Below are 16,632 nucleotides of genomic sequence, written 5' to 3' on the forward strand. Positions count from 1 at the left end.
TTTGGCTGTTTTCACAGGCAGTTATGTGGGGAACTGAAAAAAACGTGTGGAAGACTTAATGCAACCCTCCCAAGCCACTGAAAAACATCCTGTGGAAAGCATATCTAAAACTGTAGCTTTGCAAACAGCCCTGTGTTATTAATAGTGTCAGAACCTCACTGCTTACTTAAGCCTTACAGATTATTTGAAAGGGCTGCTCTGAAGCTTTTGGCAGAGCAAGGATGCCCATCTAGATTTTAATTTAAAAAGGAACTGTTCAGGATCAGCTCACCTAATGGAGATGCTGTGTTTCTGCATGGCATTGTCTAGTAGAAATAGGATGAGTATCTCCCGTCCACGTGGGCAGGTCAGCTAACTGCATCTGAACTTGCCTAAGTCATCTCCCCACAGAATTGTCTTCCCATGATAGGATTAGCCATGAAATGTTGGTCAAGATTATGTGGAACACAGATCATCCATTGGGGCTATTTCCAGCAAGACTGTACTAAAACACAGTAACTTGTAATCCTTATGTATCTGAAGGGAATTGTTACAAAGAACAGTAACTGGAGAATGCATGCCTAAGACATAAAGGAAATTGTGCTTTTGAATGGCATCAACATTCATGAGTTTATGTAAATGTCTACCTTGTGTGGCCCTGATTTAAGTGAATCATCAGATGAAAGCCACAACCAAGAGACCTTAAAGGTTCAAGATTTTGCAACCAGATGTGCCTGATTCTTTGGGATAGATTACCAGCAAATGAGAATATTGCCTTCCAAGAATGCTCCTTCAGCAAAAATGGGAAAAGCCATTGATATCTTCTACTCTACAGAGACTGAAAAGGGTAGGTTTTTTCTTTTCTTTTTTTTTTTTTTTTTTTTTTTTGAGATGGAGTCTTGCCGTGTCACCCAGGCTGGAGTGCAATGGCGGCATCTCAGCTCACTACAACCTCTGCCTCCTGGGGTCAAGCGATTCTCCTGCCTCAGCCTCCCGAGCAACTAGGATTACGGGCACCCAACACCACACCCAGCTAATATTTGTATTTTTAGTAGAGATGGGGTTTCACCATGTTGGCCAGGCTGGTCTCGAACTCCTGACCTTGTGATCCGCCTACCTCGGCCTCCCAAAGTGCTGGGACTAAGGGGTGAGCCACTGCACCCAGCCCGGGTAGGTTCTTTATGTCAAAGAAAATCTGAGAGTCTTAAAAGGGTATATTTAGTTGGTTATAAGGATGAACTTGGTGGGGACAAGGAGCTTGAAAGAAGGGAGAGAAACTGCTGGGGCTAAAGGGCTGCGTTCATCCCCAGGGCTGTGGGCATCAAGGTCCTGTGGGTTCCAACGTAAGCTCCAGCACAGGCCACCAGAGCAGTCAAAAGCTACTACCAAGGGGAGCCCTAGCCTGGCTTCAGAGCAGTGAATTGTACCACAGTGGCCTGCTCTTACCTCTGGAGTTTGTTACATCCATCACTTCTGGGTAATGCTCATCCACAACTGGCTACTACAACACAGAGATCTATAAGTGACAGGTTTTTTATTGTTGTTTTCATTTTATTTTTAAGAAACCAATAAATAGAAATTCAGGGAAGATTGTTGGCAGTTACTCAACTGCTAGCAGTACTGGGGAAGTCAGCCCACTCTGGTCGCGAGGGGCACCTGGCCCTTCCAAGCCTCCCCAGTTCGTCTACACTCAGTCTCCCTGCTCCACCATTCATCAAGAGTTGCAAACTCAAATGCCCTTAGGGACACGGAGAGCAGTGAAAGGAAGCAGGCCAGGAGAGGACCATATTGAACTGGGAGAATATTCCCCACCCAGAGTTCCAGCTGATTATTGCCTTTAAGGAATGTGTGACAGGTGTTTTCGTATTTGCCAGTGTTTTGGAAGAAGCTGGAAACCAGGTATGTGACATCTCCCATCTCCTAATCTCAAAACATTGAAAATTTCAAGATGGAATAGAACTGCACAGGCCTGTGCGGAAAAGAGGTGCACACCTTTGTAAATGATTGAAAACTAAGAGTACAGACAAAAGGAGCGCTACGTAATCACTGTACTCTAGTTGGTGAAGTTTAAGAGGATGCAGGTGAACAATTCTAAAATCACTGTACCTGTGTACATATAGAACATCGGGGAGGATGAAGAGTAACTTTATGGTAGAGGAACCTATCACTACCTCAGTCAGAAACAGTAATAAATCAGGTTAATAGTACGCACCCTTGACATGATGTAGTGGGAATGATGCTTCACCTCTGTGGTCTTCCATACAAAAACCATGAGAAACAGGTGGGACACAGTGGTTCATACCTGTAATTTCAGCTGTTTGGGAGGCCACAGTGGGAAGATCACTTGAGGCCCGGAGTTTGAGACCAGCCTGGGCAATATATTGAGACGAGGTCTCTAAAAAAAAAAAAAAGCCAGGTGTGGTGGTGTGCACCTGTAGCCCCAGCTATGTGGGAGGATCATCTGAGCCCAGGAGTTCAAGGTTGCGCCATGGCACTCCAGCCTGGGCAACAGAGCAAAGACCCTATCTCTAAAAACAAAGAGAAATACATCAGATAAGCCCAAACTGGGGGACACGCTTTAAAAAGTGGCCGGTATTCCTCAAAACCATCAAGACCAAAAACAAGAAAAGTCTAAGAAACTGTCATAGACCAGAGGAGTCTAAGGAGACATGACAAGTGAATGTAATGTGACACCTTGGATAGGATCCTGGAACCGAAAAAGGATATCCGAAAAACTCATGAAATCCAAATAAAGAAGTTGAGTTCATAGTAATTGTCCACATGGTTTCATTATTGTCACAAGTGTGCCATAGTAATGTAAGATGTTAACAATAGGAGAAACTGTGGGTCCATGGGAACTGTATTAGGAACTTTTCCATAAATCTAAAACCATTCTAAAATTGTTTATTTAAAAAAATCTGTATGGGTCACTTAACCATGTGAAAAGCTACTCGGCCTTGCTGATAACGAGAAGTGGCACTGAGATAATATCTCACCTGTCAGGTTGACAAAAATCCAAACAGTGATAATATATTCTGTGGATGAGGCTGTGGGGCCAGGTGTCCTTGAACATTTGTGGGGGTTTAATCCATTTTGTGTTGCTGTAAACGAAGACCTTTCTGGGTTATTTACACAGAAAAAGGTTTATTTGGCTCACAGTTATGATGGCTGGGCATCAAGATGGGGCATCTGCACCTGATAAGGGCCTGGGGCAGCTTCCACTCAATGACTGAAGGCAGAAAGGGGGCTGGAGTGTGCAGAGATGACACAGAGGAAATGAGAGGGGGTAGGTGCCAGGTTCTTTAGCAACTAGCTCTGAGGGGACTGAGAGTGAGAACTCTGCCCCCACCTCGGGGGACAATATAATAAATATATTAAATATATCAGGATGATTTGCATGCATTGCCCTGATACATTTAATAGCACAGGAATGTACACGATAGAGTGACAGATTTGAATGGTCCCAAATGCAGCTGCAATGCTGGCCTGCCCTTTTTCACCATTTCTTATGGGAAAACTGATTCTGACAGTTTTCCAGATTGTGCACACATTTAAAAATACACACCCTTGCTTCAGCCAACTTCCTCCTGGAAAGGAAAGCCAGCCAGGTGAGTGTTTATGAAGGCCCAACTGACTCATCAGCCCAGAATCCAGGCCCTCCCAGTGCCAATGGTTGCAAGCTGGGGGCAGGTGCTTGGGGAGTGGGCCAGCGGGCATCCGAACCAGGGCCTGGTGGAGCAGCATGGGAGCAACTGGTAGTAGAAAAAGGAAAGAAAGAGCTGAGTCTGTTTTTAACATTTATTAATCCAAAAATACATTAAAATTCTTTCTACTCCAAGTTCTTGGGCTCTCAAGAAGGGGGGTAGCTGCCAGCCTTGAGCATCTGATGTGATACCTAAGTGCTCACTCATATTATCTCAGAGGAGAGGGAGATGAGGAAGTGAGGCTCAAACCAGGGAAATCAGGGCCATGCCCTGCAGAGGCCCTGTGCGGGGGACTTGGCCCACAACACTCTGGCTTTTTCTGCCAAAGGAAATGGGGCAATCACAAGAGTGGGCCACTCTTAGGCAATTCCTCCTATACAACTAGGCACCAGGGTTGGGGGAGTTCCTTCCCTGCTCATGGCCAAGTTTCTCGAGAGCCAGGCTGACCAGACCAGAAACAATTGAGACAAGGAGAGATAGGCCTGGGAAGGCAGGGGCTCGGGCCTTTCTCCCTCTTCTTCTTGGCCCACATCCACTTCCAGGAAACCCAGAGGTAGGACCCTGCAGCCAGCCAGGTGCTCAGTAGGGCTGTCACACTTCCACATCAGTCCACACAGCCACCCAGGAAGCCAGGGCCAGTCACCATCTGCAGCCTTGTTACTGCATGCCAGCTGGGTGCATAGGCCAGGGCCCCTGGCCAGCACCGAGGCCTGCCCCAGGAGGGGCCTGGGCCACAGGCTGCAACCGCTGCTGGGACTGCCAGATGTGATGGAGCTCCTTGAACTGCTCCACCATGTGGTCTTTGAGGTCTGGGTTTGAGATCTGTAGCCGGATACTATCAGCTGACCAAGATAGCTCCCCTGAGAACATCTCCAGCAGCAATCGAGCTGCTACAGGCACTACCTGGGAGGCAAAGAGAAGATGAGACAGGGAGACCCATGACAGGGCTGCCAGATCCAGCTGTGCATGAGGGCGGCCATCAGGGGTGAGTAATAGACTGCATTCTCTGGCCCGGAGCCTTGATGGTCTCTGGCAGCCAAGTTCATGCTGCTCAGGGAGCCCTGAGCCTCCAGCCTGGGGCAAGGGCCTGGCCCCAGGATTCTCCAGTTTTCAAGCCAAGGCCGACTTTGGGGCAGAGGAGACGTACCTGTACAGTAATGAGCTTCTTCTCTCGGGGTTTGCGGTCAGGCCATTCTTCCCCGAAGCAGAAGAAGATCTCGAAGGGTGGTGGGGTGTTGGTCTGGCCCTTCTGGAACAGGATGAGCTCTGCATCAAAATCAAGGTCCCTAGTCAGAGGCTGGAACCACACCCCTGGGCAAGAGGTGGCCAGGAGGACCACGGCTTCGGGCCCTCACCATTGAGAAAATGCTCCAGGCTGAAGAGCTTGGTCTTGACCTCCCGCTGGATGGGGTTGGGGCATGAGTCATGGACCGAGGCACAAGGCCCACTCCAGAACACCTTGCACTGACACAGGCGGATGGCATACAGGTCCTGGCCCTGTAACTGGAGGATGAGCCCGCGGTCCAGGACATCCAGCAGCTGGTTCGTGTAGAAGCGCTGCTTGTCACTGGGGATGTCCTCAGGGCTGGGGAAGCGCACTTGCTCCAGGCTTATGGGGCCAAAGAGTTCCACCTGCTCCTGGGTGGCCTCCAGCTGGCTGTAGAAGAGCCGGCAGCCGTGGGGGTTGCTGATGGTGAGGGCCCGGGGTGGCCGCCCCCGGTACTGAAACTTGATCTCCAGGTCAGTCACTGTGGGGCAGAAGGCAGGCCCATCCCGTCCTTGAGCCCCGTGCCTCCCCGTTCTGCAGCCCAGTGTCCAGGCCCAGCCCCATCAGCTCTCCCACTTTCCCCTCCCAAGGAGCTGCAGCACCCTCCACCCTCCTTGCCAATCCTACCCCAATCCCCCAGCACTGCTTCCCCGTGCCCAGCCGCGGGTCCTTACGAGGCAGCATATGGGGGCTGATCAGCAAGTCAGGCAGGAGCTGTTCGCTTGCAGGGGGCAGGCTGGCAGCCAGGGGCCCAGGCTCCAGGACCTCAGGGAAAAGCTCCCTGAAGCCAGCAGGGTTGCCAGGGGGAGGAGCCAGGGGTCTGGGGTCTGGAGCAGGCGGACCCAGCACCACGGGCGGCTGCAGAGTGGGCGGCCACTTGACATCGTCTTTGAGTAAAGAATAGGGTGCCATGTGGGGGCCAGACTGCACTGCATCTACAGAGAGTGCATGTGGACGGCTGTCAGTGCCACCTCCAAGAACTGTCTCCCGGGCCCACCTACTCCCAGCCCTGGGCCACCCCAGCCTCCCATTAGCCCCCTCCCAGGTACCTATGGTACCTGTAGCTTCTCTGTATACTAGACCCCCAACCACCACCTCCCGGCCCCACCTGTGAGGCTCAGGCTTGGCAACATCCTCTGCAGCTGAAGGGACACCACCGGCAAGGGAGGGAAGAGATGGGAGAGAAGGGAGGACAAGTCATTCCACTGACCTGGGGCTGGGGAAGTAACATGCAAGAACCACGAGGCAACTGCCCTAGCCTCAGCTTAGCTCAGGCAAGAGACCCTGCCTCCAGTCCCAGCTTGTCCATCCCAGGCAGGTCAGAAAAGCCCTGTGCCTCACTTTCCTCATTTGCCTTCCACGGGGAGTCAGACCTACCAAGCCCCAACTGCTGTGTGGGTCACACATGCGGGGTAACGACAACGCCCCGGGAAGGAGCAGGTGGGGACTGTGCTCCTATCATTCAGAATTCCAGGAGAAGAAACAAGGAGAAGAGCCATTGAGAGGGCCACGGGGCTCCAGGGGAGCGGGGCTGCAGAAACCTAAGGCCAATGGGGACAGCACAGAGCCCATCCAGGGCTCCACCTGCCTCCTCGTCCCACACTCACCTCTTCCTCTTCCTCCTCCTCCTCCTCTCCTGGGCCATAAGAGTAATCCTCAGGGGGCTGGGAGTCTGCACAGCAGGGAGAGAAAAGCAGGACAGTAAGGGAGTCAGCATCAGAGGAGAAGCAAGATCCCCTGAGAGGCTGCCTGTAGCTCCTGTGCAGCTTCTGCCCTCCCCAAAGCTGCCCCAACACAGGGCGAGGTGGAGAGCACAGCCACCAGGATTGGGAAAGACCTCCCCAGCTCCATGGGCCATGAGACCTAGGCTGGAGCCAGAAGCCAAAACGAGCGCAGTGGTAAGGAAGAAGCACCCAGGTCCCTGACTGCACGCCAAGCCATTCCTAATCTGCCAGTGACCCATCCCAGCCTCTCCTGGGAGCCCTGGGTGTCATGACCTAGCAGGAGCCCCCGCATCGTGTCCTGGACCACTGCCCACTAGAGGGGCCCTGGGCCTGCCTGCACCCAAGAGCTCTGACTGGGGGCCAGGACATTGCACAGCCTCCCAGGTGGCCCACAGAAGGCTAGGCCTGATACCTGTGGGAGCAGGGCCATTGGAGCAGACCTCGTAGATCTTGTAGGGCTGAGGTGGCATGTCTCGGGGCCCATCGTAGAAGAGGCGGAAGTCCCGGCTCTTGTTAAGGGCACAGCGCAGGTTGGCCTTCCACTTGGCCGGATCAGCTTCATCCACGCCTTCAGTGTATTTCCCAGTCTCCTTGGCCCAGGCCTGGAGGAAGAGACAGCCACCACAGAGAACCTCGTCTCCACCACAACCCCAGTCTGCCTACTGTTCCATAGGAGACTCCACTGTGTGGGGAGAACTTCGGCCACAAGCTGAGCCTCGCTGAGCCCCAGACCTGGTTTACAACGTGGGAGTCTGCCACAGTCCTGCCCCAGCCCTAAGGCTGCCAGCAAGCTCCATGAAATCTAGGGGCTATGAGATGCATCTGTAGTCCCTGATCCTGGGAGGGTGAATCAGTGTGATCTCTAAGGAGGACAGCGTGAGGGATAAGGGTGAGCACTCTGGAGCCAGGCTGGGTTTGAATCTGGAATGTGCCCCCTGCCAGCTGTGTGCCAGGCCACGTCACTGCCTCCCTTTGTCTTGGTCTCCTCACAGTGCCCATCTCATGGAGTGGCAGTAAAGACTCAAGGGGTTGATGTCAACTGGGCACAGTGGCTCACACCTGTATCCTCATAGCTTGAGCCCAGGAGTTGGAGACCAGCCTAGGCAACATAACAAGACTCCTGTCTCTACAAAAAATTAGCTGGGCATAGTGGTGGGTGCCTGTGGTCCCAGCTACTCAGGAGGCTGAGGTGGGAGGATTGCTTGAGCCAGGGAGTTCGAGGCTGCAGTGAGCCATGATCAATCATGCTCTGCACCCCAGCCTGGGCAACAGAGTGATACCCTATCTCAAAAAAAAAAAAAAAAAAAAAAAAAAAAAAAAAAAAAAAAAAAAGTTGGGGGGTTGATGTCCATAGCTCTGATGACTCAGAGCTATGCCTGCACATAGGACAGGCTTGAGACACTGGAGCTGCTGGTATTATTTTGAATGGCAATTAGGCGAGGTGAGGACTACCAATGTTTATTTCTACCCTTTAACCCAACTCTTTGATTTCTAGGAATTCATCCTAAATATCATAGAAGCATTCACACAAAATATTGCACAAACAAGGTTATTTGCAGCAGCACTGTGTGTAAAAGATGACTGAAAATACCCAATGCAACATCCATCAATGAGGGGCTGGTGAAATTATGGCCAACCCATTGAATGAAATACTGGGCAGCACAAAAAAAGAAAAAGCAGGAAACTGCTTACATACTGACATGTAGCAATCATCAAGAAGTATGAAGTATAGAAAAAATGCAGATATCTAGCATTTCTTATGAAAAGTAGAGGAAAGGATAGTGCATATTTGCTTATATGTGCATAAAAATCTCTCAGGAAGGCTAAACAAGAAAATGATAACACGGCTGTCTCTAGGGAAAGGTTAGGGAGGGGAGTGGGTGGTGGTGAGCCAGGGAAGGAGGGAGACTTTTTGCTCTAAACCATTCTATGCCTTTTAATGTTGAATTTTGTGACTGTATTACCTATACAAAAATAAAAAATGGATTAGCAAAAGAATTTTGGAAAGGTAAGGATCAAGTCCAAAAACTAAGAAAATATGTATCCAAAGTTTTAAAAAATAAGCATTGCCTTTGACCCAGCAATTTTTAAGTCTAGGAAATCAACCCTCAAAATAATTGAGGTTGAAAAAAAGGGAAACATTAAGACAGCCTGCATGACAATGGGGGTTTTAAGTTCAGGTTTTAAAAGCAACCTCAAGTATCCAAAAACCCAGACCCAGTGAGCAAATAAATTCTACAGTCACGAAAAGTGATGTGGACGTATGTTGGAAAGGAAAGCTGATCCTGATATAGGGTGAAAAAAATCCAGGTTACAAATCAAGATATATCACTTGATTCCAATTTTGCATTCTATATACATACACATGCAAAAAAACTAAAAATGTAAGCAAAAACTGTTATGCTAGGCATGTCCTAGCATTAAGATTACTGGAGAGAGCACAGTGGCTTGCGCCTGTAATACCAGCTACTCAGGAGGCTGAGGTGGGAGGATCACTTGAGCCTCCGAGCTTGAGACCAGCTTGGGCAACAAAGTGAGAACTCATCTTTACAAAAATCAAAATCAAAAAATTAGGCTGGGCACAGTGGCTCACGCCTGTAATCCCAGCACTTTGCCGAGGCAGGTGGATCACGAGGTCAGGAGTTCAAGACCAGCCTGGCCAAGATGGTGAAACCCTGTCTTTACCAAAAAGACGGAAAAAAAAGTTCATAATTGAGGTTGAAAAAAAGGGAAACATTAAGACAGCTTGCATGACAATGGGGGTTTTAAGGTGGCGGGCACCTGTAATCCTAGCTACTTGGGAGGCTGAGGCAGGAGAATGGCTTGAACCCAGGTGGCAGAGGTTGCAGTGAGCTGAGATTGCGCCACTGCAGCCAGGGTGACAGAGCAAGACTCCATCTCAAAAAAAAAAAAAAATTAACTGGGCATGGTGGCATGCAACTGTAGTCACAGCTACTCAGGGAGCTGAGACTGGAGGATCACCTGAGCTGAGTTGGAGGTTGTAGTGAGCTATGACTGCACCACTGCTCACCAGTGGTGCAACACTAGGCAACAGAGCAACACCTCATCTCTAAAAAAAAAAAAAAAAAAGTAGGGGGGAGTATATATGTACAGTTGTAATATGTTAGTTAAAAAAAAAGATTGGGCCAGGCACAGTGGCTCACACCTGTAATCCCAGCACTCTGGGAGGCTGAGGTGGGCGGACTGCTTGAGTCCAGGAGTTAGAGACCAGCCTGGGCAACATGGCAAAGTCTCTACTAAAAGTACAAAAAATTAGCCAGGTGTGGTGGCAGGCACCTGTAATCCCAGCTACTCAGGAGGCTGAGATGGGAGACTCACCTGAGCCTGGGAGGTAGAGGCTGCAGTGAGCCAAGATCACGCCACTGCACTCCAGCCTAGGTGACAGAGTGAGACCCTGTCTCAAAAAAAAAAAAAAAAAAAAAAAAAATGGAGCTGGTCAACAGAGTTAGGCCCTGCCTCTAAAAAAAATTAGAAAATTAAAAAATTAAAAGATTGACTGATGTATCTGAATCTTATATTAAAAACAGTTTGTTCCCAACACAAAGAAATGACAAATGTTTGAGATTATAGATATGCTAAGTACCTGATCTGATCACTGTACTTATCAAATCATCACTGTGTACTCCATATATTTATGGGGGTATATTAATTTAAAAATAAAATTTTTAGAAAGATGATGGGTGGGCCAGGCGCGGTGGCTCACGCCTGTAATCCCAGCACTTTGGGAGGCTGAGGCGGGCAGATCACGAGGTCAGGAGATCGAGACCATCCTGGATAACATGGTGAAACCCCATCTCTACTAAAAATACAAAAAAATTAGCCAGGTGTGGTGGCGGGCGCCTGTAGTCCCAACTACTCAGGAGGCTGAGGCAGGAGAATGGCAGGAACCCGGGAGGCAGAGCTTGCAGTGAGCCGAGATCGTGCCACTGCACTTCAGCCTGGGCAACAAAACGAGACTTCATCTCAAAAAAAAAAAAAAAAAAGAAAAGAAAAAGAAAGATGATGGGTGATTGTTGGCTTCCTTTAGCATATGTGTGCACTGAACAAGTCCTCATGAGTAAATAGTAGTGAGACAAGAGCAAAGGGTGAGTAGGACAAATTATGGGAAGGCCTTCTGGGGACCCTCAGTTCCCACATTGCTCTAGGGTGAAGGTGAGAAAAGGTGTGCCCTAGGCCGGGCGCAGCGGCTCATGCCTGTAATCCCAGCTACTCAGGAGGCTGAGGCAGGAGAACAGGAGAATCACTTGAACCCAGGAGGCAGAGGTTGCAGTGAGCTGAGATCGTGCCACTGCACTCCAGCCTGGGCTACAGAGCAAGACTCCATCTCAAAAAAAAGGAAAAAGGTGTGCCCTGTGGCTACGTCTGCATCCCCGTAGTCCAGGCCTGGCATCAGCGGCAGCATGGTAGCTGGGTGGGTGGCCAGTCTTGAGGAGCTGCCTGTGTGTGTTATATGCGATCCTCTTCTGGGGACAGGGTGCTCTGGAGGTCCAACCAACCTCCTCGCCAGGGCTTACCTTGAAGATGGTGTTATCTCCGTCCTGGCTGGGACCATGCCTCGTGGCATGCCTCCAGGGGATATAGAATAATTTCTTTTCCCCGTTGACCCATTGAAGCCCTGGGTACTGGCAGCTGTTCACCTGGGCCACCAGCCAGGGCTTCAGCCGCACGCGGCGGGGCGGGGTGGGAGCCCCTGGGATGGACTGGTTCATGGCAGAGGGGTCTGCAGGAGAAAGCCAGAGGGCAGCCTCAGCAGGGAGTACGCAGGTGGATGGCAACAGGGTGCTCAGAGGTCCAGCTGTGGGTCACAAGGGATGGTCTCTCCAGTCCATCTAGGTATTTAAGGCCAATTGTCTTTTCCAAGCATCAACTTTCTTGTCTAGTGTCATGGAATTTTGTGTTTGGGTGAAGGGAAAGAGAGTTACGAGTTAGTGAATGCTGCGGGCACAGCCCCAGATGCCCTTTACTGGGCGGAGGCATCCATTCTCCAACTGCTAACAGTAGCGAGCAGCCCGTTGGCCAGAGAACTGCCTTTCACTACTCACCCCACAGGTTAGGCCCACCCCTCGCTCTTAGGGGGCAGCCCACAGCCAGACTGCCTGACACAAGAGACAAAAGCCTGGCTATCTTGTCTAAAGCTGGGCTACTTGGGGCAGCGAGTGCTCCGTGGGATCAGGCTGAAGGCAACCTCCTGCTCAGTCCACACCCCTGGTTCAATTCTCCTCTGCCCAAGTTTTCTCACCCCCTGTCCCCTGAGAGTCCCCTCCGGAGATGCCCTCAACAAGAATCTCATCTCGAGCTCTCCAGGACACCTGCCCTCAGAGGAAAGCAGAACATGTGAATGGAGGGTGGGTTTCTGCACCCAACTCTCAGAGCTACCTTTCTTCCTCAGTTTCCCTCCAGGAGGAAGTTCCCCAACCTCAACGTCTTTAGATAAATCCCATCAACCAACTCAACCACCTCCAACGACAGCGGCCACCAAACTTAGATGTTACCTCTCTAGGGCCGTTCGTCTAGATTCTTGGTCCTCCCCCTTCTCCTCCCACTGGACATGCATTGGTGTAGCACTTAGAAAGGCCCTAACGCCTGCCGGAGCCTGTTAGGAAGTCTGCAGGAAACAGAAGCCACAGCTCTAACCATTACCTACCCAGGGGCACGAGCCCCAGCCTCCTCCCCTCCACATGCCAAACTCCCTCTCCAGCCCAGAACCGGAAACTCTTCACAGTCCTGAGCCCCTCCTCTGCCTCTCTCCTCCCCTTACCCATGCCCTTGGCCCTTCACTGGAGACCCCTGTGTGGAAGACAGAAAGGACTGGGCCATTATAGAGCACAGCCCCTCAGAAGTGAATGTGTCGCTCAGCAAGTAAGGAGCAAAGGTTCGAGCTGAACTCCCTCTGTCTTTCTGGGCCTGCTTGGGCCTTGCAGCATGGAGTCTCAGTTTCCCCTGAAATTCCCTGCCCAGTACCTTTTGGGTTTGCACCTGCCTCGTGCTGCCTCTGAGCTGCTAGTGTCTCACATTGTAGGCCTCCCTCAGAGCCCAGCTCGGCTGCCACCAACCCAGGAGACATAAGGCCGGCTGGCCTTGCCTGGCCCAGGGGCTGGGACGGGGAGGTGTTCAGAATGCTCCAGCCCTGCCCCGACCTCAGAACATGGGGGCTCAGTTCCGCTTTCTGCCCCAGCCTCTACCCAGCCCCAGGGGAAACGAAAGTGGCTGGACCGGGACAACTCAGAAACCAGACTCACTGTGGGCTGAGAGAGGGAGCCGAGTGGGTCCCCTAGACCAAATTTCCAACCTCCCACCCAGAGCTGATCCCCACACCCCAAACCTGCAGGCAGTCTTTGTGCATTTAGTGTGGTTTGTAGCATGGGTGTGCACCCACCCATATTTATATTTGTAGATTCCTGAAAGGCCTTGACCCTAGAATAGAGGGGTGCCAGTCACCAGCAGCACACAATTCTGGCCGAGTGAGGGTGGACAGAGGAAGCTCTGTCTGCAGAATCGGGGAGAGCTTCCCTGGTGACCCCCTGGGCTGAGGCCATGAGGTGCTGGTGCCACTGGGGAGATCAGAGGGTCCAGCTGCCTGCTCCCTGCTGTCAGTCCAGCAGTCAGGCCCTGCCCAACATGGCTGTTTAATACAGAGCAAGGTTTTGAAATGACAACTCCGGCCTCAGTGTCAGAGGGCTGCATCCATACAGGGAGCTTAGGGAGGGGTGTGGAGAAGGAGCTCCCGCGACAAGCCCATCTGTGATGAGCAAGGGTCTGTCCACCATGCCACAGAAGGGACTCAACCTCAAGGCTTTTGCCTGCAGCCAGGTCCACACAAGCTCTAACCCAAGCAGCATCCATCCTCCCAGAAGCTCCCTCCTGCCCAGAAAAGGGCTAGGTCTGATTCCGACCATCCTAATCAAGGCCCATGACTTTGGAAGTTTGGTGTCAGAACAGGTCTGCCATCGTAGGGCTCCGGAGGCTCTGGGTGAAATACATGCAGCCCTAGACCTAAATCAACAGACCTGAGCCCCAGAGAGTGGGGAAATCCAACAGCTGAGGGCCTGAGGAAGCCCCTACAAGTGTGTGAGGCAGCGAAGCATCCAGTGGGCAGTTCTAGAGGACCTGCTGAGGTGGGGCGAGCCCACAGCTCACCCCAGAACCCTGCTGGAGTGCCAGGAAACAGTGCCCCCACCACCCAGGAGCTGCAATTCGTGGGCACCGGGGAGCCACTAGGGGAGGAAGGAAGTCCTAGTAAGAGTGGCCAGACAGCAGGAGCCCTGCTGCTCCCAGGGTTGGTCTGGGTCACATGTCTCCTTGCAAACCCACACCCAGCTCAGGGAGAGAACAAGGGGTTCCCTGTACAGGCCCTGACCCCAAATCCCACCCCTCCGGGTGAGCTTCCCACACCCTGGGCCCTGCTGCCCACCTGGTCCGACAGGCTGAGGCTCTGGGGCAAAAGGTGCCCAGGAAGAAGCTTCCTCCCAGGGTCAGGGTAGGGGAAGACCAGGGTACAGGGGGGAAACCCCAAAGTAGGGCCTTTAGATAAAAAGGGGTGATTTCCCAGTGCTTCCCTAGACTCTTGGAGCCCCTCAGCCCCAGCACCCCAGGCCCCATAACTACTGAGGGTGGGGACAGGAAGGGGAGGTCATGCCAGAGGGCCTTCTGAGGGCCTACAGTTTCCTACATCGATACAGCCGAGCCCTCTCTGATCCTGGCCACTTATCTTCATTCTGGGCCCTCGAGGAGCCCAGGCCCAGCCCAGTCCTCCGCCCCTGCTCCCCCCTCCCCTCCGCCCCCACCCCTCTCGCGGGCTCCGCTGGGGCACACCCCTTGGGCCAGCCCGCGAAGCCACCCCCACCTCCAGGGTCGGCCTCTGGACCTCTCCTCCTGCTGCTGGAGGAGCAGCACCCCGTCCTCGCCCTGCTGTGCCCAGAGTGGCTGCGAGACTGGGAAAGTCCCCTACTCCCGCCTCTGCTCCCGGGTACCCGCTCCCGCCCCTCCCGGGGTCCGGAGACAACCATCACTTTTTTTCCACGTTTAGCCTCTTCATTGTTGCCTTCTTGAGTTCTGGGACAGGACCTACAGAAACCAGCCCAGGAACTATTGCGCCCCATCCTTCTCCGCTGCTCGGGAGACCAGAGTCTACCGTTTCCCGCCGCAAGCCCAGGGACAGACGGAGCCTCTACCTAACACCGTCTTCCCCCAAACTCTTGCGCAGTTCCTGCCATTGGCCTGAAGATCTCGAGGGATGAACGCTTTAACCTCAACCTCTTTTCCGAAAGGGTGAGGGTGGCCCGGTAAGAGCGAGGGCGAGTGCATCGAAAGTAAGGATTGGGCCTCGCTCCTCAGTGGCCCAAGCCAGCCTCCAGCGGGGTGCCCGGGAGCCCTCATTCTGGGCGGTGGCGAGGGAGAGGGAGAACAGCAGAGCCGGCGCACCCCCCTCCCCGTAGCGGTGCCGACTCCGCCGCCTGGGTCACGGGGCTCCCCGGGCGCCAGCACCCCAAACTACGCCTTGGAAGTCCCAGGCCAGTGGGGCGCACCCTGCTGTAGGCACCCACCCGTTCTCGGTTCTCAGGCGCAGCTGGACGCGGACCCCGCCCTACTCCAGTCCCCATCCCGCCGCCCGCGGGTGCCTGGAGGGCGCGGGCCCCAGTCTAGGCCTAGACTTGGGGGCAGTAGCCGGCACCGCTCCCGCCACCCTCAGGGCGCGCCAGGCGGGGACGCAGAGAGGAGAGCGCGGCGGACGGGACCCACCTGTCTGCGGTGCGCCTGCGTGGCTGCGCCCAGGAACACCGGCAGGGCGGCGGGACCAAGCTAAGCTCTGCCCAGGCTGCGCCTCCCGCCGGTCCGCCAACCAGCCGGGCACTTCCGCGTCTCGCCGCCCCCGCCCCTGGGCAGCTGCTGCCGAGCTCCGGGCGCGGGCAGTGCCCCGCCCCGCCCCGCGAATCCACTCCGGGTCCCGCACTGACCTGGCAACTGCAGATCCAGGCTGAGCCGCGGGCCAGGCCCAGGGCCTCCAGGGAGATGCCAGTCGGCGTGGTGAGCTAGACTGGCCACTGGCCCTTTTGGCAATCTGGAACCGTAAAACTGTCATTTGACAACCCCGTGCCTCCCGCTGCAGTGCTCGGTTGGGCCCTGGGAGAGGGTGGGGGTGATTCCCCACGCTGGTCCTCCGGGGCTGCACACAAATGAGGGCGCAGTGTGGCCAACCCACAGCCCCAGGCCCTCCTTTCGCCAGCCTGCACCCCTGGCGAGGGCGGCTGTCGCCCCTAGAGCACAGTCGCTGCCCCCAGGATCCAGACACCCCTTCCAGACGTGCTTGCAGGCGGGAATCCTCTAGTCGCTCTGTGCCTTTCTCATCCTCAACCCCTGTACCTGTCTCGCCCCAGCTCCCCTCCTAAGTCGCCTTCCAGTCATGCCAGGGGCAGCGGGCGTGGTCGCCTGTCCCACCTCCTCTCACTGCTACCTTGATCGTCCATCTGCGGTTCTGAACCGTTTTCGATTCCATAAAGAACCTTGCCCCAGGACCTCCACATTCACACCTCCTGTTCCTTCTCTTCAAAATTTCTGTTTCAGCATCACCTTCTCTGGAAAGTCTGCCTTGACTTCCCCTCTCGGGTGGGGTTCCAGGGTGCAAATAGCTTCCTGGTTAATTTTGCTTATGATTTTGCTATGGATGGCCAGGGGTTTGGTCTAGGTCTGGCCGCTCACCGCACAGAAAGCCTATCACCGAGACAGCTTGTATTGCCGGGGAAGAAGGCTTTATTCTGGTGACACTGGTTGGTGAGCTGGTGAGAAGGAAGATAAACCTTCAATTCATCCCTCCCCTTGACTAAAGTTAGGGGCTTTTATAGCAGGGAAGGAAAACAAGAGGGATAAGGAAGAGGAATTGGTCAACAGGAAGCAGGTGTACTGATGTGTCTCAAGCTTCAGTTCTATGAGCATCTGGCTT

The 16,632-nt window shown here is 53.3% G+C and overlaps 1 protein-coding gene across 10 annotated transcripts; it reads right to left on the reverse strand.

Moving 5' to 3' along the window:
- Positions 1-3,111: 3,111 nt before the first annotated feature.
- IRF5 (interferon regulatory factor 5) lies at positions 3,112-15,873 on the reverse strand. 10 transcript variants are annotated; one of them, XM_030933280.1, is made up of 10 exons: positions 15,239-15,425; positions 12,188-12,300; positions 11,210-11,415; positions 7,087-7,276; positions 6,558-6,622; positions 6,059-6,092; positions 5,625-5,885; positions 5,039-5,431; positions 4,831-4,949; positions 3,112-4,586 (listed from the first exon to the last, which is right to left on the reverse strand). In XM_030933280.1, exons 3-10 carry the CDS (start codon positions 11,402-11,404, stop codon positions 4,341-4,343), a joined length of 1,503 nt encoding a protein of 500 aa, XP_030789140.1. In that variant the 5' UTR covers positions 11,405-11,415; positions 12,188-12,300; positions 15,239-15,425; the 3' UTR covers positions 3,112-4,340. The 10 variants fall into 10 exon arrangements, with proteins under 10 accessions (XP_030789140.1, XP_030789135.1, XP_030789141.1 ...); XM_030933275.1 differs by having other exon boundaries at positions 11,210-11,571; XM_030933281.1 differs by lacking the exons at positions 12,188-12,300; positions 15,239-15,425 and adding an exon at positions 15,650-15,873.
- Positions 15,874-16,632: the final 759 nt, after the last annotated feature.

This window comes from Rhinopithecus roxellana, chromosome 6 (assembly GCF_007565055.1).
Source record: "Rhinopithecus roxellana isolate Shanxi Qingling chromosome 6, ASM756505v1, whole genome shotgun sequence".
Classification (NCBI taxonomy): domain Eukaryota; kingdom Metazoa; phylum Chordata; class Mammalia; order Primates; family Cercopithecidae; genus Rhinopithecus; species Rhinopithecus roxellana.